The following is a 21,490-nucleotide window of genomic DNA, read 5'->3' as shown; positions in this document are numbered from 1 at the left end:
CCACCCCCGGGTCCTTGCGGACCTCACGGATCCGGCGGACGGCGAGGGTGACGGGACTGAGCCGCTTGTATTTAAAATGTCCTTTTTTTATTTGTCGTTTAAAAACAAACTTGGAAGAAGCAAAATCCAAAACTTGCCCTTTGCCTCTCGCAACATAAATTATGTACAGTTCAGAATGATCGCTGATACAAAACATGCCAAGGACAGGGCGCTGGGGGTGCAGGGAGAGGGTTTTAAAAAAGGGAACCATTTCATCCGTTGTTACGAAGGACCAACCTTGCTGTACAGGATACACACAACACAAAATAAAGTCTTCACGGGATTCACACTTGTCAGCGATTTATTTTTTAAAAAGAGGGAGGGTCCTGGAGGTGAAGGGAGGAGACTGTAAAGGGGAAAACTGAAAACTGAGTATGTGCGAGTGTAAACCAACCCAAAATACAAACACGGGGGAGGGGCGGGGGAAGGATTCTGATGCAATTATACAGGCAGGGTACTTAAAAAAACCAACAACCAAAATTCCAACCTTGTAGCTTGGGTCTGAGTTATAGTTTATATAAAAATTAAAAACTGTATAAGGTTTCTTCACTAAAATCTACAGGACTATCGGATACCTAGCATATGCTTACAAAGTCTGCCTCATCCCCTTTTCCCAGTCCCAGGGCCCAAGCCCCAACCAGAGCCTGACTCACAGGAGCCAATCTCCCCTCACTGTAGCCTAGACCTTTTGCTCATGGAAAAGGAACATCCGAGGGCTGTGGCTTTGGTGGCAGCAGCCCATTCTCCCTACTGTCTGATTTAATTACAGCGGTTCCTGTGGGAGTGGAGGGTGTTACTCTCTTATATTTGCAGCTTGAAACAGTTGAGGAAGCAGCTTAAAAAAAAAAAAAAAAACTCCCTACCCCCAACAATCCACAACCCCCCAAATTCAAAACAAAACAAAAACAAACCTAAAATCACGACAGCGACCGAGCTCCCCCTCCAGCAGGCCCACCCATCTGCCACCACCAAGCCCACCCCTACACTCCAGACATTTGATTCTTGAAAATATTAATTACAAAATGCCCTTTGCCCACAGCCCCTAGGAGAGAACTGCATATAAGCTTCATTTTCATCCCCATGGTTCCCTACTAGAGAGGGGTTTGGGGCCTCAACCACCCCCTACCTATTCCCACCCCCAGGAAGAGGTTCAACTGCAGCACAAGCTTGGGCAGAAAGGGGAAGAAAAGGGAGGCAGGGAACCCATCACCCTCTGGCTCCCCCTGGGGTCAGCTCACTTTTGTGCGTTATAACATAGTCCAACTATACAACAGGGGGTGGGACTTGCCCAGCCTCTATACCCCCATCTTACAGCAGTCACAGCCAGGGGTTGGGGAGTGGGGGGTTGAGGAAAAGGGCGGTAGGTTGGGTAATGGAGAGGGCTCCCCCACAAGGGGAGCTCCATGTGTCCGCCCCATGCCCCCCTACCATTTATAAACTGGTTTTGTAAAAAGAAAATAGATATATTTATATAGAATATATAAAGCACAAAAATTAGTAGTTTTACATTTGCTCTCCCCGGGGGTGGGGGGAGAGGGGAAGGTTCTCACCTCCAGCCGGCTCCCCCATGCCCCACAAGACTATGTACAATCCCATGTATAAATAGATAAATACCCCCCACCCTCCCCGCGCTGACACTAAGCTCCCCCACCCCCACATCACCACCCCTTCCCACCAGACCAGCAGCAGTTTGGTGACTGAGGGAAAGTGGGAGCTCCAGGCCACACCCTGCCTCACTAGGTATGGGCATGCCACTCAGGGATAGCCCTCACCCTATCCCCCACCCACCCCATCCAGGGGCTGGAGGGCAAATGGGCTCATGATGGGGTTAGGAAAACAGGAGGGAGATATCCTGGTCCTAGGTTTAGCACACCCCTCCTGCCCCCATGTCCAGATGGAGAAGGAAGTCCTAGAGCAACTAGGAGCCAGTCATCCCCAATCTTCATCATCATTTGCCTCAACCTCCATCCCATGCCCATAATTAAAAACAAAGATGGATTTTTTGTTGTTGATTTTTCTTCCTCCTCCTACCCCCCTTCCACCCACTCAGAAGAGGGCAGTGAAGTGGGGGAGAGGGTTGGGGCAGCAGGGGGCTTGGAGAGGGTCTCACATTTCAAAACAGCAAAAAATCCAACACTTAAATGAGGTAGGTGTGGGTGCGGGGTCTCCTTGCCCGGCTTGCCCAGCTTGCCCTCCTGGACAGCTGGGCGCCTCTTTCCCGTTCATGTTGCATTTGTCAGAGTGGAAAACAAGGAAACACAACCCATAGAGAGACAGAAACACAGAGGAGAAGAGGGAGACAGAGACAGATAAAGAGGGAAGAGGATGGGGGCGAGGGTGGGGGCAGGACCCGGCAGGCAGGGCCAGGTGTGGGACCCGGCCTTTGGGATTGTCAAGCTTAGTCAAGTCTCTTTGCAGCCTTGAGTTGGGCCGGAGAGGTCAGTGGGAGCAGCAGGGCTGTGAGGCCCGGCCACACATCCTCCTCCCCCCTCCCTGCTGCCTCCCAGATGCTTCTGGGTAGTTCCCGGCCCATATCCCCCTCAAACCTGAGATGCCCAATGGCTGCTTCTGTCTGGCCCCTCCTGGAGCTGGGGGCAGAGATGCCAGCCTGAGGGCCGGTGGCGGGGAAGAGGGTTGTCCCTGGTGCCCAGGGTGGGCTTGGCCTAGGGCCCTCTGCCCCAGCCTCCTGCTCCAGGGGCTCCGGTCAGCCGGCAGCCCCAGCCCTGGGTCCTGGCTCTGGCTGCTACCTCTCTTCCCCCTCATCCCTTTCAGGGAAGAGGTTGGGGGTGGGGGGACTCCCCTGCCTGGTAGCCTCAATGCTTCTTAGTTCATCCATTTCCGACAATTCCAGGCTCCACAGTGGCAGGGGATCTTGTGCTGATCGTCCTCAAAATCAAACTGATAGTCATAGGTCAGCTGCAAAGTGAAGAGGGCAGAATCAAACTTAGTCCCCAAGAGGAAGAAAGGAAGCAATAAAGATCTGATCTGAGGGGAGTGGCTATGGAAGAGAGAAGGAGCTGCTTTGTTCTGAAATATTTTCAGGATATTTCTCTCACCTCCTCTCCTTTGGGGATTCGCCGGCTGGAGATGATGATGATTTTGTCCTCTTTGTCAAATGTCACAACTTCTGCCACACAGTTAGGGGCACAGGAATGGTTAATGTACCTGAACAGTAGAACAGAGTTAGGGATGCCAGACAATCGAGTTGGGACAATTTGGTTCCTTGTTGGCCTACCCCCAGAGTGCCACCCTTAAAGATCCCTAAATCCTTCCTTCATCATTTCTCTTACCTGGCAGGGCCTCCAGTCAACGTAGCATCAATCACATGTTCATTGTTTATTCGGAACATGTAAATGCCTCGATTCTAGAAAAGGCAGAAGTTGTGGAAGAAGGGACAAGAGTATCAAGAGAACAGAAGTGATGGCAGTGGGATTAGGTAGAAGACTCAGCAGAGGGCTTCTCCTGCATGCTCTTTGTTTATCCTGTCTCTTCCCTTCCTGCCACTACTCACCCCCAGCTTCCCACCTGCTCTACTGGTCCTAATCCTGCCCCAGGCTCCTTGCTGAGTGTGACCATGCACCACAACAGCCCATACCTGCTCCTCGTAGATTTTTTCCCGCCGGTTGGCCACCTCATTTCGAATGATGGTGCCGATGTACTCAATGACCATTGTGTGCTTTTCTAGGTCCTTGGCTGCATAGAGCCCCAGGCCCTGGATGCGGGAACGAGCCAGATACACATTGTTCTTCCACTCGGTGCGTAGCCGCCGGTACTGAGATGACTTGGAGTGCACAAACTGCTTGCTGTATGGGGTGTTGGTCTCGCCTGTGAAGGTGCTCTGATATGCCTTAGACATGCTGGTGCTGTTCAGGGTATGGGGCCTGAGAGGTGAGACAGTCCATGACAAGACAGTTCTCCCTCAGACCAGGCACACAACACCCGCCTCCTCCGCCTCCTCCTTGGGATGAGCAACACTCTGATTACAGGCATGTGCTGCTTTAGGAATGGAGTACAGGCAAATGGGTTTTAGCTCTGGTGAGGCAACAAGTAGCTATAGGGACCCTTTAGATACGCTGGGTGACACAGAGAACCCAGGGTAAGGGATGGGGGGGCACCAGTTCCCCTACACTGAGCCTGCTTCCCCATCTCCCACTTCCTACCACCCTGCTGCAAAACCATACTCAAGGCCACACTGCTCTGGGAGCTCTTCTCCAAGCAGCCCAGGCCTAGAATTTAAGCTGATGGTTTGCTCAAATGTCTTCAGTTTTACCTCCTGCACATTCTGGAAGCCTTGAAAATGGGGGTTATATCTACCACACTGGGCTGGATTTGAATTAGAATTGGCCATGAATTTACAGTCTAAAGGCAGTATCCTTCCTTTCTTCAGACAGTCCCCATCTTGACGTAACATTGGGCTCTATGCAGATGGCTCAGTGCAGGGGAATAACTGCTGCCTGGAGGGATGCCTTTTCACCACCCTAGGGCACCAGCCAATTCTTGCCCATCCCAGAGCAGTGGTTTTCAAATGTTTTTGGTTCTTTTCTATTTAGTAGAAATCTATTTTTTTCTTTAATAAAATGTTGATTAGAACTCCAGTACATAAACTAGATGACAATGGAGCGCTTCTAGTTGAATCCAATTTGGCGGAGGGAGAGTTATGCATGGGAGAGCCAAGTTCTACCCATTAGTTTATGAATTCTAGGATTTTTTGGAAGACAAGTGCTTACAGTTTGAAAACCACTGTTGCAGAGCCCCAAGGATGAGGGCTAACGAGGGATAGAGTCTCTGACACTCTACGACAGCCTAGAAGCCTCCAAAGGCCTTCAAGAAAGCCTTGCTACTGTGGATTCTGCCTCCCTCTGCCCAGGGACCAAGGTCAGGTTACTGTGGCACACAGAAAGAACAATGACCCACACATCCAGAGGTAAAACAGTCTGGTCCCAGCTATGCGACCTTTCTCTAGTCACTTAATCTTTCTGGGTCTCAGTTTTCTCGGCTGTAAAATGGGGGTCATACCACCTGCCCTACCTACCTCATAAGGTTGTTGTGAGGATCAAATGAGATAATGGATGTGAAAACGCTTTGAAAAAAAAAGTATAAAGTGCTATACAATTGTTAGGTTTTATTATTTTTCTATTATATCTTTAATTATTTATTTTTGATATCAACTTAGCCTGGGGAAGGGAAGGTGACCCTAGCACTCATGGGGTATCTGACATTTGGGAGAATCACAGGGCCTCCCTGGAAGTAAAACAGAAGAGGGAAGATGTGACCAGGTCCCTTATTTTGTGAAATTTCACCACTGTCTACCCAGACCCTTCCCAGCAGCCATTCCTAGGATGCCCATGATAATGTTGTCCTACAGCCCAGGTCAACCCAGTATACCTGAGCAGGTTGGGGAGGAAGAAAAGAATATCCTACTGATACCTGTGTACCCTCTAATCAGGTGGTCTAAGAATAAATCCTCAGTTTCTCTAATCTGCATCTTAAGCCCTCTTAATGTGGCCAGAGGATTCCCACCTATACCCACACCCATATCCCTTGGCCCCAGCATCACAAGCTCACCGTTTGTAGTGTGTGAGGATTTTAGGCTCTGATCGGGCACAGCCAGTGGGGTTGATCATGAGTGGCAGCTCCATCAGGGGGTGGCGCCCATAGCGGAATAAATAGTTTTGACAGCTCTCCACCCCAGGCAGCTGTGGGCACAGGTCATGCACACCTTAGCCTGAGCCTTCTGGGGCAAGGTCAAAGTTCCCAGTGCCCATCTGGCCCCCCAGATCCTTCCTTACTGATTCAGCTATGCGAAGCACCGCGTGCACAGTCAGCCCGAAGAGTTCCTCGCCTTTCAAGTACTCAGGGAAGAGGCGCAGCATGTCAGCCTCTTTTCTCATGGCAGCCACAGGCTCAATGATGCGATTCCACACAGCTAAGAGGTAGGTAATAAGAACAGCCCTCAGAGGCAACTTCCACTCACTGACCCTTAGTCCATAATCCTAATCTAGAGCTGCAGTTGTTTCCTGTGTCCTGCATAACTCCCTGTCGTGAACGTGTGGGTATTCAGGACTCCCTCTTGGCCTCTTAGTCCCACTCTCAAGAAGACAGGAGGCTTCCAACCCTGGGGGGGTATCACAGAGCCTTAAGACACAACCGTAGGGCCCAGGGGACCTAACACAGGCCATAGTCCTTCCTGAAAGAACAGGCATGCTTTGCAGCTGGGAAGAGTTGGGTTCAGGTTTTAGTACTGGCCTGTATTTGACTGAGAGCCAAATACAGTCACATGCAACATAAAGATGTCTCAGTCAACAATAGACAGCATCTATAGTAAACCCCTAAGATTATAATACTATATTATTACTGTTTCTTTTCTATGTTTAAATATGTTCAGATGCGCAAATATCATGTGTTACAGTTGCCTACACTATTCAGTAACATGCTGCACAGGTTTGTAGCATAGGAGCAGTAAGCTAGGTATGAAGAAGTCTATACCAACTAGGTTTGTATAAGCACACTCCATGAGGTTCAAACAACAATAAAAGTGCCTAATAATACATTTCTCAGAACATATTCCTGCCATTAAATGACACATGACCTTACTTAAATCTAAGACTTGATTTCTTTATGTATGAACTAGGCATAATCATAGTAATTACCTCATAGGGTTGCCCCCCAAAATAAGCTATACAAATCATTTAGTTTAGCTTGTGGCACATAGTATACACTCAATAAAAGGTATCTGCTTTTATTGTTATTTTTCTCATTAACACTAAAACTAGAATCAAAGAATTTTGTCCAGGGAAAAACCACCACAAAGAACTCATGGTGAGGATCAGGTTGGGTGAAGCAAATTACATGATCTCAAAATTGTATTCTCTAATAAAATTAGAATTACACTGAGAATAGAAAAAAGAGCTAGACTATGTGAAATTAGACAAGCAAACTATTTTCAATTATGAGGGAATTTAGGCTGATTGAGGGTGAATGAAACACTTTCTGAGGATTTTTTTTTTTTTTTTTTATATAGAGTCTCACTCTGTTGCCCAGATAGAGTGCTATGGCATCAGCCTAGCTCATAGCAACCTCAAACTTGTGGGCTTAAGTGATCCTCCTGCCTCGACCCCCCCAGAGTGCTAGGATTACAGGTGTGAGCCACTGCACCCAGGCATTTTCTGGGGATTTTCAAGAGACCCTGTCTGCCTGAGTTGAGGGAAGGAGGATCACTTACAAGGAGGCTGCAGATCCTTTTATTGACATCGTAAACAGTGGCCTTGGCAGAAACTCACCCAATTCTACAGTACCATTTCAAGGGCCCTGTGCTCACCCTGGGGAGAGGCGTCAGTGAAGACCAGGTCCTCCAGGCCCTGCTCAATGACTTTGATAACAAACTCTGGCCGGCCGTTGTTCTCGCTGATAGAGCAGCGGTAGCAGCAGCGACGATTGTTGGTGCGGAGGCTCCAGTAGATCCGTGTAGCCTCATAGCCCACAGGATAGAGGGCAGTGGCACTGTGGAAGTCAGCCATCTGGTGTGGGAGCAGCTGTCCAATGGCATGGAACACAAGGCCCCCCACACGGAACATGTGTAGCCGTTCTCCCCGCTGAATGATGCTGGCGATTTGCTTCACCTCATCCCGCTCAATGTAAACCCTCCGGAACACAGCGAAAGAGCTCAGTTCCTGCTCACAAGGCCCCTTGATCTTATGCATTGGACACAACATGGTCTTATCTTTGAAGAACATACACTTGGCGCGAATGGCACAAGCAAAATGGTAGACATTGGGGCAACGCATGCGATTGCAGCTGCTGGTGGCACCGGTTCGCTGGCACAGGGAGCACTTGGTTAGCAATCCTCGGTGTAGGGCAACCTCCACATTCATCAATGCTCCACCCTGGGTCTCATATACCTCTGTGGACCACAGGGCACAGTTAAGGTGTACCCACAGGTCCAGGTCCAGGTTCAGCAGGCGGGCAGGCCCATCAGTGGCCCCATCACCTTCCTCATGGCAAAAGCAGCAGCGTCGCATGTCTCGAGGCACCTTGTCGGGTCGCAAGGCTGTGCCAAGCTGCTCCATAAACTCTGCCACTTCCCGCTCATCCTCCTGCCGCCCATTACCCTTCTGGATGGTTAGCAGCAGCCGCAGCCGCTTCCAGCGTACTCCCTTCCACTTCTTGAGGCGAGGGGGACGGGAATCTTCACCTTCTTCAGGAGGCCGAGCTCGGGCTTTGGGCCGTGAGGATTCAGGGGATGAGGCCAATGGCAGAGGTGAGGGGACTGGCAGCTCAGCTGAGGGTTCAGCCGGAAGTTCAACCAAGGGTTCAGCAGGGGGGCTGGCAGGAGAGGGTGCCAGGGGGGATGGGGGTGGGGAGGGTTCTTCAGGAGGCGGGGCTGAGAGCTGTCGCACATCCAAATTGGAGACATTGTAGGTGTAGCTGTGCTGGGTGGGCGGCTCTGGGGCAGGGCTCTCCTATGGGAGGGCACCCTATATCATTAGTGTCAGGTCCTCAAGTAACTGGCCCCCTTCCTCCCTCACCCAGATTCTACTCTCCCAAACACCCTCTGCCTTCTTTGCCCTAGGCAAAGCACCTCTTTCCTAACACTCCTTTTTCTCCTCAGACCTACCTGTTTCAAGAGGCTCAAGATGTCTAGCTGGCTCTTGAGGGTATAGCCAGGCAACACTGCATCAAACTGCTTCAGCCAATCAGGGCCAGCATCTGGGCTCTTGCCTCCCAGACCCTTTTCTTTCCCGTCTGCAAGAGGGAAAAGGTCAGAGCCTCCCACAAGAATCATTCCCCTCAGGTCCCAAGAGGAGTTTCTGCCACACTCACCAGGGCCCTCAGCTTCCCTCTTCTTAGGCTCAACACCTGCCCGGGCAGGGCTCTCTGGGAACAGCACCTCATAGGAGTTGGGTATCTTCATGCTTAGTAGCTCTGCCACTGCCACCATCACACCATTCAAGTTCTAGGAGGGCAGGGGAAAGGATAGAAGAGACAAGTCAGCAGAGTATCTGAAGTAAGCACTGTAAGTGGGGACAAGGACAGCCAAAACCCATGCCCCAGGGGTCAGTCATTACTGCCCCTGTGCCATCCCCACTCTTCCCACACACTTACAAACTGCCATGGGCACTGACCAGGAGCTCCACAAATGGATCTATGTCCACTAAGTTAGGAAATGATGCATGCATGCCAAATCCACAACTTGGGAACTTGTGACACATATTAGCAAGTTAAAGGGCCTGAGGCATCTTATTGTGAAGAAACCCATATTGTTTTAACTTGGGTTTTCTGATTTTCTTTGACCATGAAATCCTGTTAACGTTTTCAAAAACAACTGATAAGAGTTTCACCACCAGTGACTGGGGAAACCCTGTCCTATAGCATCCGTCACTGTACACACATTCTCCTTATTTGTCGACTTGCCTGTCTTTATTTTACTTATTTTTTTTTTTTTTGAGACAGAGTCTCACTTTATCGCCCTCGGTAGAGTGCCATAGTGTCACAGCTCACAGCAACCTCCAACTCCTGGGCTTAGGCGATTCTTTTGCCTCAGCCTCCAGAGTAGCTGGGACTACAGGTACCCGCCAAAACGCCTGGCTATTTTTTGTTACAGTTTGGCCAGGGCCAGGTTTGAACCCGCTACCCTCAGTATATGGGGCCCGTGCCCTACCCACTGAGCCACAGGCACTGCCCGACTTGTCTGTCTTTACCACTGGACTACGAGCCCCTTGAGGGCAGGAACCACGCTTCATTTACCCTAATCTCACGGCCTCTAGACCAGGCTTTCCCATACAGTGGTACTCAGTACATGTTTCTGAACAATTGCTTTTATTTTTTTTTTTTTTGAGACAAAGCCTCAAGCTGTCGCCCTGGGTAGAGAGCCGTGGCATCACAGGCTGGCGCCTTAGCTGCTTGAGCCATAGGCACCGAGCCTTTTTTTTTTTTTTTTTTTAATCAGGAAAAACTCCAGAGACTGCCCTCTGCTCAAGGTCCCCTTGGTCTCAAGGCACCCTCAGAACATACCTTGGCTGCAGCAGCAGAGACTGTCAGCATGACTGATACCTCACTTCCTTTGCCCTTTTCCCAAGAAGTGGCAGGCAGCTTTGCAGGAACCTCTAGGTCAAGGACCCCATAAGGCTTAGTATCTGGAAACACTGAACAAAAAAGAGGGACTTGTATAAAGCTCAGCTGCCTTTCTTCCCCACCCAGCTTCTGACAAGCCAGCCAAAGCTGGCCTGGCCTATGCCCAGAGCAGCACATACCTGGGATGCTGGCCCGAGGAATGATGGGGATGACGGGGGAGAGGGCTCGGTCATCCTGTTCCCATCGGCCTGAGCCTAGATGAGGGAAACGAGGGGCCTCTTCCCCCAGGATGCTCTCAGGTGATGAAGCTGGCACAATGCTATCAGGAGAATCACTATCCTCATCACTCTCCATCCTGTGGGCCAAAAGTAGACATCTGTGGTACAGCCCTATGGATTCCCTCTCCCAAATCTGAAGATTAATAGATGTCATTACCTTATTTGACATCTGCCATTGGCCAAAGGAAAAATAAGGCAACTTGCCTCCCACCCCATTCTGGCCCCACCCCCATTCCATCCCCACCCCCACCTGACATCCTCAGTCTGATTGTGAGGGGGTGTAGGCAAGGCAGCCAGCAGGTCTAGACTCTTCACCTCTGAAGCATCTGGTGGGCAAGTAAGAAGAAATTCAGGGTAAGGGTAGCCAGAGCTGATGATTCTTTCTCCCCAGTATTTCAGGCCTAACTAGCATGAGCTCTTAGCCATCACCCACGTACCAGTTTGGGGCAGACAAGCTATATTTATGGAGCCTTTCCTATATGCTAGGCTCCGGGCTTTAGGTATCTGACCATTCCTATATGCTAGGCTTTATTTGACCTTTTAACAAATCCATTAGATGAGTACTATAAACCCACGGAAACTGAGGCTCACACAAGTCAATCAAGTTACTTTGCAGAAGTAACACAACCAAACAAATTCAAGAACAAGAATTCAAATCCAGATTGGACTGTAGCTCCCTACTCACTAAAGCTGGACCTTTGCATCTACGCAACGCTTCATTAAGACATTCCATGCCACCCACAATGTTGCCTTTTCCATGGACTCTAAAACCCCATCCTTGTCCCCAGTAAATCAGTCCTAAAAAGGTGCTTCCTAGCCCAGGTGCCCTATCATGTAAGCACACCAGGTGGCATGCAACCCACTCATTTTTATCTATTTTTTTTTATTTTTCATTTTTTAATTTTTAATTTCAGCTTGCTTGTTCATTCTTCTTCGTTTGAAATACTTTTTTGTTTGTTTATTTTCTTTTTTTTTTTTAATATTCTTCCTTTGGCGATTCTCTTTCCCATTGCCTCTCCAGTAGCTGGGATTACAGACGCCCACCATGACGTCCAGCTGTTTTTGATGTTAGTAGAGATGGGGTCTTACTCTGGCTCACTGCTGCTCATACTGGTCTCGAACCCCTGAGCTCAGGCAATCCACCCACCTCGGCCTCCCCCACAGGCGTGAGCCACCATGCCAGCCTATGTATTTATTTTTTTTGGAGACACAGTCTCACTTTGTCACCTTTGCTAGAGTGCCATGGCATCACAGCTCGGCTCAAGAGATCCTCTTGCTTCAGCCTTCTAAGTAGCTGGGACCACATGCACTTGCCACAAAGCCTGGCTATTTTTAGAGATGAGGTCTCACTCTGGCTCAGGCTGGTCTTGAACCTGTGAGCTCAGGCAATCCACCTGCCTTGGCCTTCCAGAGTGCTAGGATTACAGGTGCCCACTCATTTTTTAAACTGTACAGCACACTACTTAGCTTAGCCCCTACTCCCAAACCCCACCGGGGACAAAAATAGGCTCTGAACTTACCCCTTAGTACCCCGTCAGTATCACGGGCAGAGGCGGCATCCTTGGGGTGCTCCCCCAGCTCCTCAGATGGAGTGACACCATTTACCATCTTCTGCTGCACCGATGGGGGTGGGGTGGGGGGCAGCGACGAGGGTGGTGTCGGCGGGTTACTCAGGTTATTCTGGGGGTGGGGGGTGGGGTGTTGTGTGCAAGATGGCATAGGGAGACTGATACACTCTCCTGGTCCCACACTATAGCAATTTCTGCAAGTCTTCTATTCCCACCCTTACTTTCCCAAGAACTTCATTATTCCCAAAAGGTATTGCCATTTTTCTGACCTTGGTAAGTAGCTGGGAATAGTAGTCAGGGCCAGTGGACAGCACCCCACTTCCAAAGGCCCCCCTCAGCTGGCTCTGCCCACTGATTGGGCAACCACTGCCAAAGGGAGCAAAGAGGCTAAAATTGGCGGTGATAGCAGGCTCTGTTAAGGGCAGCAGGGACAGCTCCTAAGAAAGGCAAGATGACAAGGTTGGAAACCTACAGCATTTGCATCTCTGTCATTGCACAGCTGGGGGACAGAGTATCCCCTATCCTGGGATGGGACCAGGGGACTGGCTCCTGGGAGTCACCTGTTTCAGCTGTTTCAGCAAGGCCTCGCTGGCCCTGACCCCGTCCTCCTTCCGCAGCTTCTTTCGGGAGCTCACCAACCTGTCGCTTGCCTTCTGTACCCTCTTGGGCTTCGGTGTCAAAGGCTTCCTTGCTGCTACATCCTAAGCCAGACAAGCCTAGTGAAGGCTGCTGCCATCCTCAGAGCCCTCATCTCTTCTGTCTACCCCAGACCCACTCACTCTGCCCCCCACCCACTCCAGGCCCCACCTTGTCTGTTCCACTGCAGCTGGAGTACTCACCTCCTTATTGCTGGGGGTACCCTGTAGTTTCTGTTCCAACCCAGCCAGCTTGCTGTCAATATGCCCGTTGATCTCAGCTCGCAGCCCCTCAGACCCCCGCCCACTGTTGAGTTGCACATTCTTTGCTCGTAGAAGCTTCTGCAAGAGCAGGTGCCCAGCCTCTGAGCGGGAGCCCGCCAGCAAGAGGTGGTTGCTGGTACCTGGTGCCCCTACTGGTTCCCCATTGGCCTCCCTCTTCAACGCCTGGGCTCCCAGGGCACATGGCTCTTCCCGAGGTTCCTGCTTGATGCTGAGTTGGGGTGGCTCAGACACCACCTGTCCATTCACTTGTTCCAGATGCCCAGGCACCAAGCTGCTCTGCTCTGACTTCTGGGCTTCTGCTAGGTTGTCAGGGGGGTCCCAAGGTCCCAGCTCTTTGCCAAACAAGTTATCTGCAAGCTGGGCAGCAGTAGGTGAGACCCTCCCAGGAGGCAGCTCCAAGGGTGGCCCCTGGGGCTTTGGGGTGCCTGGGTGGGTGGGGGTGAGCTGGGTCTCAGGGGGGAGCTGAGAGCTGGGAGAAGGTAATTGTGAAGGTCTCTTTGGTTCTTGGGGGCTGGAGGGTGGAGGTGTGGGATGGACAGGGCCAACGACTGGTCCTGTGGATAAGGCTCCTTGTGGGGCAGGGAGCCGGGGTGGGCCCTGAGGTCGAGGACCTGCCCCTAGCTCCTGAAGGGGGCCTGTCTGGGATCCAGGGAAGCCCCCAAGTTGGGGTTGGCAGCCCAAGAGGCCCTGGAGAGGAGAGGGCTGGGTCCCAGGCTCCTGGTAGGGTGGGGTCTGGCGTACTGCCTGACTCTGCTGCAGCTGCCGTTGCATGAGAAGGGCCTGTAGCTGCTGCTGTTGCTGAGGACTCAAGTGCCGCAGCTGTGGGTTTTTGGCCAGGACTCCTTGGAGCTGTGCTCGAAGCTGACCCACTGTAGGCATGACTCCAACGCCAGGCAGACCCTGCCCAGACTGCAAGACAGGTCCTTGTTTGGGAGGTTGTGGCCCGGTGTTATTCTGTATGGGCCGCTCTAGCCCAAGAGGCTGTTGGGAGCCCAGAAGGTTCTGGGTCATAGGCCCAGATTGCTCCCCTAAGGAAACAGTAGTTTGGGCTAGCAGGTGTGGTATCGATGAGGCCTCAGAAGATGATCCACTGCTGAGTTGCCCATGGCTTCCTCCCCCTGCTGTATGGAGAAAGTTGACTTGCTGCTGCTGCTGTCCTGGAAGCCTCAGAGGTGGCTGCAGCTGCAGAGAGCTGGGCTGGGGCTGAGGCTGGGCCTGGGGTTGAACAAGCAGGAGTTGTGAGTCCCCAGAGAGTGAGGGTTTTACCTCCCCTGGTTCGGCGCCCATTGACTCAGATGTAGTCCCTACTGCTAATGGCCCTCCCTGGTGTGTTGAGGGCCCCTCGGTGACCTCCGAAGGAAGAGCTGTCTCTATGACGTTTTGTTCCTTGCCCGTCAGGAGGAGGGGTGGGCCCAGAGCTCCTGGACTACAGAAGTGTTGAAGAGGCTTGGCTGGCACACCAGGGCCAAGGGCCACCTGCTGCTGCTGCTGCTGCTGCTGTTGCTGCTGCTGCTGCTGCTGCTGCTGCTGAGGAGACAGTAAAGTTCGACTCTGGTTCAAGAGGCCCATCTGCTGTTGTTGCTGCTGCTGCTGCTGCTGCTGCTGAAATTGCTGCTGTTGCAGCTGCTGTTGCTGTAGCTGTTGCAGCTGCTGTTGCTGCTGCTGTTGCAGCTGCTGCTGCTTTAAGGAGCCCATGGGCTGAGCACTGAGTTTGGGCTGAGCACTGTGTGACATAAGACCCTGCTGAAGATGGGACAGCCCAGCCATGGACCCCTGCTGTTGGTGCTGTTGTTGCTGCTGCTGCTGAGCTGTGACAAGTCGGTGTGCCATTAGGCCCTGACCCGGTTGGGGCAGCTGGGGAGAACTCAGCACACGGGACTGGGTCATAAGCACCTGTCTGTGAGGGCCCTGGGGGCCCAAAGCTCCAGGATGCTGTTGCTGCAACACAGCCACCTGGGTAGGGCCCAGCATGCCCTGGGGCCCCTGGGGTGGCTGAGGGGATAGCTGCTGGACCAGGAGGCCCTGGTGGGTGCTAGGAGGCAAAAGTCCCTGGGACTTGGGACCCACAGCCTGGTTTGTCTGTACCCCAGGACCCTGCTGCTGTTGCTGCTGGATTGCCACCTGTCCCAGGAGGTGCTGCTGCTGTTGCAGTTTCTGGGCCAGCTGCATACGTTGCTGCTGCTGCAGCTGCAGCTGCCTTTCCTGTAAAAGCCTTGAATCAGGTCCAAGGCTTCGAAGAGCAAGATTGCCAGGGAAGAACCCTCCTGAGGGGCCAGCTAAGGATCCAGCACCACCAGAATGTTGCTGTTGTTGTTGCTGTGCCAGAGGTGTATTGAGGAAGGGGCCACCAGGCTGTCCAGGTAATGCCATACCCCCAGGGGGCAAGCGGAGACCTCCGGTTTGTCCACCTGGAGGCCCCTGTGGTGGCTGCAGCCCATGGCCAGGAAGCAGCTGACTAGGGAGCTTGGTAAGTAGCCGTGGACTCTGGGAAGGGCTGAGTGCCAACACAGCTGAGTGCTGCTGCTGCTGCTGCTGCTGTTGCTGCTGCTGCTGCTGCTGCTGTTGCTGCTGCTGCTGCTGCTGCTGTTGTTGCTGCTGCTGCTGCTGCTGTTTATTCCGATATTCTGCCATGAGATTAGTGTGCTCCTTCTGCTGTTTCCGGACCTAACATGGCAGGGTCAGAGAGGTCAGCCTGGGGCATACCCATCATGCCATCCCACTTCCCTGGCTCCTGGGTACTACACTGAAGTTTGCTTTCCCCACCTGATCTAGCTGTTTCTGGATCTTGCTCTGCTGCTCTGTAACCAGTTTGAGCTTCTCAGCATCAGCTTCTGGGAACTCACGGCCAGCCTTTTTGGCAGTGCGCTGCTTGGCACACAGAGCTTTCCGGGATTTGCGGTGCACACCAATCTGCTCCTCTAGCACCTTCAGCTGCATCTGTAGGAGCTGCTGGGTATGGAACAACCACTCTTCGTATTGCCGCTGGTCAGCCTCATCTGGGAAAGGAAGCAGGGTGTCAGGACCTGCAAAATGGTGATCACAAACCCTACCTTCTCTGTGTTCCAAACCACTTCCTCACACCCTCCTCTCAAGCCCCATACTCACTAATCACTCCCTGGGCAAAAGTAGGTGGATTGGGACGAGACTGAGAAGGGTCACTGGCACTCCGCTCCTGTGGTAAGAGAGGCTGTTAAACGGTCTTTGTTCCACGCCAGGCCCTAAGAAGGGTGGCTGAATGGCATAGAACACAGGTTCCTACTCCTACCTAACCACGTACCTGGCCACTCCCAGCTGCCACATGGTTCTGCAGATCACTGCCAGCTCCCCCTGAGAGCCTCTGGGCTAGCAGAGATACTTGTTGCCTGGAGTCCACCAAAGCAGAGAAGATAAGTGTTGGCAATGGGAAAGTCAGAAGGTAAAGAAGTGGGACAAGCATGGAAGAGGCCAAGAAGGAAAGGGGTGTGACTGGAAAAGAAAAGGACCAACTCCTGGGGCGGCATCTGTGGCTCGGTGGGTAAGGCGCCAGCCCCATATACTGAGGGTGGTGGATTCAAACCTGGCCCTGGCCAAACTGCAACAAAAAAATAGCCAGGCATTGTGGCAGGCACCGGTAGTCCCAGCTATTCAGGAGGCTGAGGCAAGAGAATTGCCTAAGCCCAGGAGTTGGAGGTTGCTGTGAGCTATGTGATGCCACAGCACTCTACCGAGGGCGATAAAGTAAGACTCTGTCTCTACCAAAAAAAAAAAAAGAAAGAAAGAAAGAAAAAGAAAAGGACCAACTCCATCCCGGCCCCAAGTCTTACCTGTTTATAGGTGCCACCCCAATGCTGCCCTGAGCCATCACTTTCTTGATGCCTTTCAAAGCTACCATCTTGGCCTTTGCAATGGGATCAATGATATCTTCTGCAGCAAATTTGTCCAGGTCTAAAGAGGGAAGAGCCAAATGAGCTAGGCTTTGGGGTCAAATACTCCATTGTATGTTTGCTATTCCTTTCAACACCTTGACCTCAACCAAGCCAAGCAGAACAATGGCATGGCACAGCAGAAAGACCCCGGAACTAGGGGCCAGGAGGCCTGGGTGACTCAGCTCTATCATTCACAGGACATGTGGTTCTGTTTTCACTTCCAGTGCTAGGTAAAGGGACTCAGTAAAGGGAAGTCAATATACCAATGTCATTTCACCTATCTCAGCCTTAGTTTACCCCTCTATTTGATAAAGATAATGATCATGGGCCTGCCTACTGCATGGAGCTGTTGAGAGGACCAAATGTGATAGGACATGAGGACACTTCAGGACTTGGAAGGCACTCTTCAAAAGTAGTGTTCTCAGAGCAACTAGCACAGCCCAAGAACCTAAGATGCAGACACTATGGCAAAGCCCTAGATGCCAGAGCTGTTTTGGGTCCAGCCCATGCCCTTGTCTATCCAGGATACTAAATAAAAAAGGAGAAATAAGCAACCACCCAAAACGTAAATCTTCCTAAAATCCTACAATTTGTGTCTTTTTTTTTCAGAGTCTCATTCTGTTGTTGTCCTGTGTAAAGTGACATGGTATCAGCCTACCTCACAGCAACCTCAAACTCTTCAGCTCAAGAGATACTCTTGCCTCAGCCTCCTGAGTAGTGGGACTACAGGTGCCTGCCACAACATGCGACTAATTTTTCTATTCTTTCTTTCTTCATTTATTTCTGCCTAGGCTAGAGTGCCATGGTTTCAGCCTAGCTGACAGCAACCTCAAACTCCTGGGCTCAAGTGATCCTCCTGCCTCAGCCTCCCAAGTAGCTAGGACTACCGGCACCTACCACAACACCTGGCTAATTTTTTCTATTTTTATTTATTTATTTTTGAGACAGAGTCTCACTCTATTCCCCTAGGCTAGAGTGCTATGGCATCAGCCTAGCTAACAGCAACCTCAAACTTCTGGGCTCAAATGATCCTCCTGCCTCAGCATTGTCCTCACGTAGCTGGGACTATAACCACTCACCACAATGCCTGGCTAATTTTTCTCTTTTTATTTTTTGTTTATTTATTTTCTTTTTTTGAGTCAGAGTCTTATTCTGTTGCCCTGGGTAGAGTGCTAGGCATCAGCCTAGCTCACTGCAACTTCAAACTTGGGCTCAAGCCATCCTCCTGCCTCAGCCTCCTGAGTAGCTGGGACTATAGGTATCCGCTACCATACCCAGCTAATTTTTCTATTTTTAGTAGAGATTGAGTCTCGTTCTTGTTCAGGCTGGTCTTGAACTCCTGAGGTAAGGCATCCTCCTGCCTTGGGCTCTCAGAATGCTAGGATTACAGGCATGAGCCACTACACCTGGCCTAAAATCCTACGATTTGTATATTTCTTCATCACTCAAAAAACTTAACTGTGTCCTCACTTTCTAAAGTACTAATCAAACTCCCTCTCTTGGAATTCTGGGGGCAGTAAAACAATAAAGAGGAATACCAGGGTTCAGATCTAGCTCTGCTACTTGCTGTGTAATCTTGGACAAGTTACTTAACCTCCACAGCTCAGTTTCCTCTTCCGTAATCGAAGATCATAACAGTACCTGTTTAATAAGTCTGCTGTAAAGTGCTCAGCACGCTGTTGGCAAATAGTAATTACTCAATAAATGCCATTATAATTTGAAGTCTTCCTCGATCTGGCCTCTGTTCTTACCTCTCCAAAATTATGGTGACGCTCACTTACTTCCTTTACAAAAAGTCTGCTGCAGTCCAACCACTTTACTCACTGTTCTTGAAATCCCACAGGTCTTCCCACTACAGCCTTACTCAATCTTTTTACCTAGGTCTTTTCTTGTGCCACTTCTCTCCAAGTCCTAAACTTTTAGCCTTACCAGCCACAAAGCCTTTGTTAAACAGATTTCATTCATACATTCATTCCATTCATTCACTCAAACATTTGAATTCCTGCTATATGCCAGGAACTGTTCCCTGTCTTCTTGAAAGCTAGTGCTTCCACTCACACCATTAGTTATTTAGCCAAGGTTCTTTGTGTCCCATCTTCCTTAAGAAGGGATTATCTTAGTTGTCTAGACTCAGTACCCATTTGGTGATAACAATGATCACCTGTGAAGAACTTGGTCATGCTGTCAGATTAGGTTACCTGTATCCGGGAAGAAGCTATTAGCCAGCTGCTGTTGCATCGCCAGTTGCTGGGGCTTCATACACATGGAAGGTGGCATGGTGCTCAGGGGCTTCTGTGACAACACTAGCTGTGGGCTTTGCTGGGGTACCAAGCCTGCCTGCCCATGTTGCCCACTTAGCATATGCCCTTGATTAGACACCATAGCCATGGATGGGGCCAGGCGCTGCTGGAGGGCATGAGCTGGTGGCTGGGTAGGCATCAGAGGCTGAGCCAAGCCTGGCTGTCGGGCACCTCCAAGACTCAGGGCAAGCTGCTGTTGGGGTCCAGCCAAACTGGGAGAACCTTCATGTGGCAAAGGCATGGCCTGGGGAGCACCTGGTGTGGACAACAGGGAATGTTGCTGTTGCTGCTGCTGCTGCTGGGCAGGCTGCAACTGTGCTGAAAGCTGCTGCTTCTTCTGCAACTCCTTCTTCTCATGCTCCAATAGGTCCTCAATAAGCAGAGGCAATTCACTGGCTACCAGTGAACTCTCCATCTTGTCCAGCTCATCCCCAGATGCTGTATGTCCACCAGGCAAAGTCAAAGCCCCACTCTCTAGTTCAAACTTTTCCAGCAAAGAGGATCCTCCTGGGCCACTCAGCGGGCTGGGGGTCAACAGGTGAGCTGGTGGTCCCTCTGTGGCCCCAAAGGGGCCTTTCTCAGCTGTGTGCCCACTGCTAGAAAATGGGCCTGTGCTCATCCGGGTGTCCCGGCTGCCCAACATGCTCTGTCCTGGCTTCAACCCCAGGCCAAGGGAAGTGGTAGCAGGTGCTGGCTCTACTTTGGGGGTGGTCATGGTAAATTGGCAAGGGGAAGGGTGGCGCCCTCCCTCCTCTACCTTGGGCTTCACCTCAGGGAGTACAGATGCTAGGCGGGGCTCAGAAGCATCAGTGGCAGGGGAAGGACGTTCCTCAGGACCTAAGGGTCCTGGCTCCACCCCCCTCAGCAGGGCCTCCCGCTCAGCCTTCTCATTAGCAGACTCCACCAGCCTCAGGTGTTCATTGAAGATGTCCTTTTTGTCCCCAGTGTCCAGCTCAGGGTCCGTATATGCCAGTAAGTCAAACTCATCTCCATTGAGCAAGTCGTCCAGATGGGGGTCATTGGTCTCCAGGTTTTCCAGGGTGCCCAGTTCATCATCACCCTTGGCTACATCCACACCTAGACCCAGGTGAGCAAGCTCTTCATCATCCTCTAGGGCCTTGTGGGCATCAAAGTCATCATCTAGCTCAGAATCCTCACAGGGCAACTTTCCAGCTTCCAGGGCAAGAGGAGGGGGGCGGCCAAGCTCAGTACTCGAGGGGGGCCGGCTAACCAGGTCCAAGCCAGTTGGGAGGGTAGGACCCTTGGTGTGGGGCGTTGGATGGAGGCTGTTGTTCAATTCAGGGGCTGATGGCGCTGAGGGTTTCTGTGGGGGAAGGCTTGATACTGCCAGGCCCCGAAGTCCTTCAGGAGCCAGTCGGTGGGGGTCTTCACTAACAGGGTAAAAACGAGGTCTCTGAGGCGGACCCTGGCCAGGAAATGGAGCCACCCCAGGTCCTAGTCCTTTCTGCACATTGTGACGCAACTCAATGAACTGGGCAGGACCAGCTGGACCAGGCACTGGCTCACCAGGGCCTGGCAGGCGGGTGGAAATTCCCACCAAAGGGGAACCTAGAGCTTGGCGTCCAAGTTCAGGTCCAGGAGTTGATGGAAAGCGAGCAGACATGGCAAGTCGCATGGAGGTTGCTGCTGTTGCCTGTTGCTGCTGCCACAGTTGTTGCTGTTGCTGCTGTAAGGGCAGGGACCCAGGATAGGGTGCTCGCTGATAGAAAGCTTGGGAGCCTCCTACTAGTTGCCTGAAAGAATATACAGTAGTCAGCAAGATCCAGAACATGGACTTAGGGCAGTGAGGAAGGGCAGAATTAATGCAGTAGGGGAAGGAATGAGAATCAGTAAGTGATAACTGGAGAAGGATTAATGAGAAAGGAAAATCAGACACAGCACATAACACTAGTAAAATAGTGTCCCCTTGGTTTATCGCCAGGGAACCACCTAGAGCCTCACCGGCTGTTCACTTCCACAGAGGAAGGTGTGGCTGGTGGAGGTGGCCGGGAGAGTCGGTCATCGCTGGAGAAGGCCCCTGGCCCCAAGATGGGGCCACTCAGTTTGCTTGGGGGCAGCCCCACAAGGCTGCTCTTGTCCTAGAAAAGATAGAGGTAGATAAAGGTGGGGCCAACTTCGGTACCCTGGCCCCATAACCCCTTGCCACTCGTCCTACCTGGGTCCCAACAAAGGGCGTCTGGGCTCGACTCAGCTGCTCAAAGGCAGGGCTGCTGGGCTCAGCACCCCAGCTGCCTGGAGGACCCACTGCTCCTGCAGCTGCTGCAGCTGTTTCCTTCTCCTGCCGCAGAGTGTTGCGCTGGATCTGCTGCCGAATCAGAAGCTCTCGTAGTCGCTGGCGCTGTGCAGATAACAGAGACGAGGAATAAGCCCCTTTTACTCTAGTCATGG

The 21,490-nt window shown here is 51.6% G+C and overlaps 1 protein-coding gene across 7 annotated transcripts in view; it reads right to left on the bottom strand.

The window, feature by feature from the left end:
• Nucleotides 1–68: 68 nt before the first annotated feature.
• The window catches only part of KMT2D (lysine methyltransferase 2D), a 44,661-nt gene continuing 23,239 nt past the window's right edge, over nt 69–21,490 (bottom strand). For 6 of the 7 annotated variants that reach the window (XM_053554084.1, XM_053554088.1, XM_053554086.1 and 3 more), the window contains exons 33-55: nt 21,258–21,440; nt 21,044–21,180; nt 18,980–20,835; nt 16,680–16,800; nt 16,154–16,238; nt 15,982–16,048; nt 15,640–15,872; nt 12,796–15,540; nt 12,517–12,657; nt 12,226–12,393; nt 11,909–12,068; nt 10,639–10,714; nt 10,290–10,465; nt 10,051–10,181; nt 8,860–8,992; nt 8,654–8,781; nt 7,358–8,498; nt 5,829–5,965; nt 5,605–5,735; nt 3,635–3,920; nt 3,330–3,403; nt 3,096–3,204; nt 69–2,955 (exon numbers count right to left, since the gene is read on the bottom strand). In XM_053554084.1, the coding sequence (XP_053410059.1) occupies nt 2,863–2,955; nt 3,096–3,204; nt 3,330–3,403; nt 3,635–3,920; nt 5,605–5,735; nt 5,829–5,965; nt 7,358–8,498; nt 8,654–8,781; nt 8,860–8,992; nt 10,051–10,181; nt 10,290–10,465; nt 10,639–10,714; nt 11,909–12,068; nt 12,226–12,393; nt 12,517–12,657; nt 12,796–15,540; nt 15,640–15,872; nt 15,982–16,048; nt 16,154–16,238; nt 16,680–16,800; nt 18,980–20,835; nt 21,044–21,180; nt 21,258–21,440 (8,511 nt within the window). In that variant the 3' untranslated portion in view covers nt 69–2,862. The remainder of the gene's footprint in view (nt 2,956–3,095; nt 3,205–3,329; nt 3,404–3,634; nt 3,921–5,604; nt 5,736–5,828; nt 5,966–7,357; nt 8,499–8,653; nt 8,782–8,859; nt 8,993–10,050; nt 10,182–10,289; nt 10,466–10,638; nt 10,715–11,908; nt 12,069–12,225; nt 12,394–12,516; nt 12,658–12,795; nt 15,541–15,639; nt 15,873–15,981; nt 16,049–16,153; nt 16,239–16,679; nt 16,801–18,979; nt 20,836–21,043; nt 21,181–21,257; nt 21,441–21,490) is intronic. The other variant, XM_053554089.1, reaches the window with a different exon arrangement.

The sequence above is a fragment of the Nycticebus coucang genome, chromosome 12 (assembly GCF_027406575.1).
Source record: "Nycticebus coucang isolate mNycCou1 chromosome 12, mNycCou1.pri, whole genome shotgun sequence".
In the NCBI taxonomy this organism is placed as follows: Eukaryota; Metazoa; Chordata; class Mammalia; order Primates; family Lorisidae; genus Nycticebus; species Nycticebus coucang.
The sequence above is the reverse complement of the archived record's forward strand: the minus strand, read 5'-3'. Positions and strand labels throughout refer to the sequence as shown.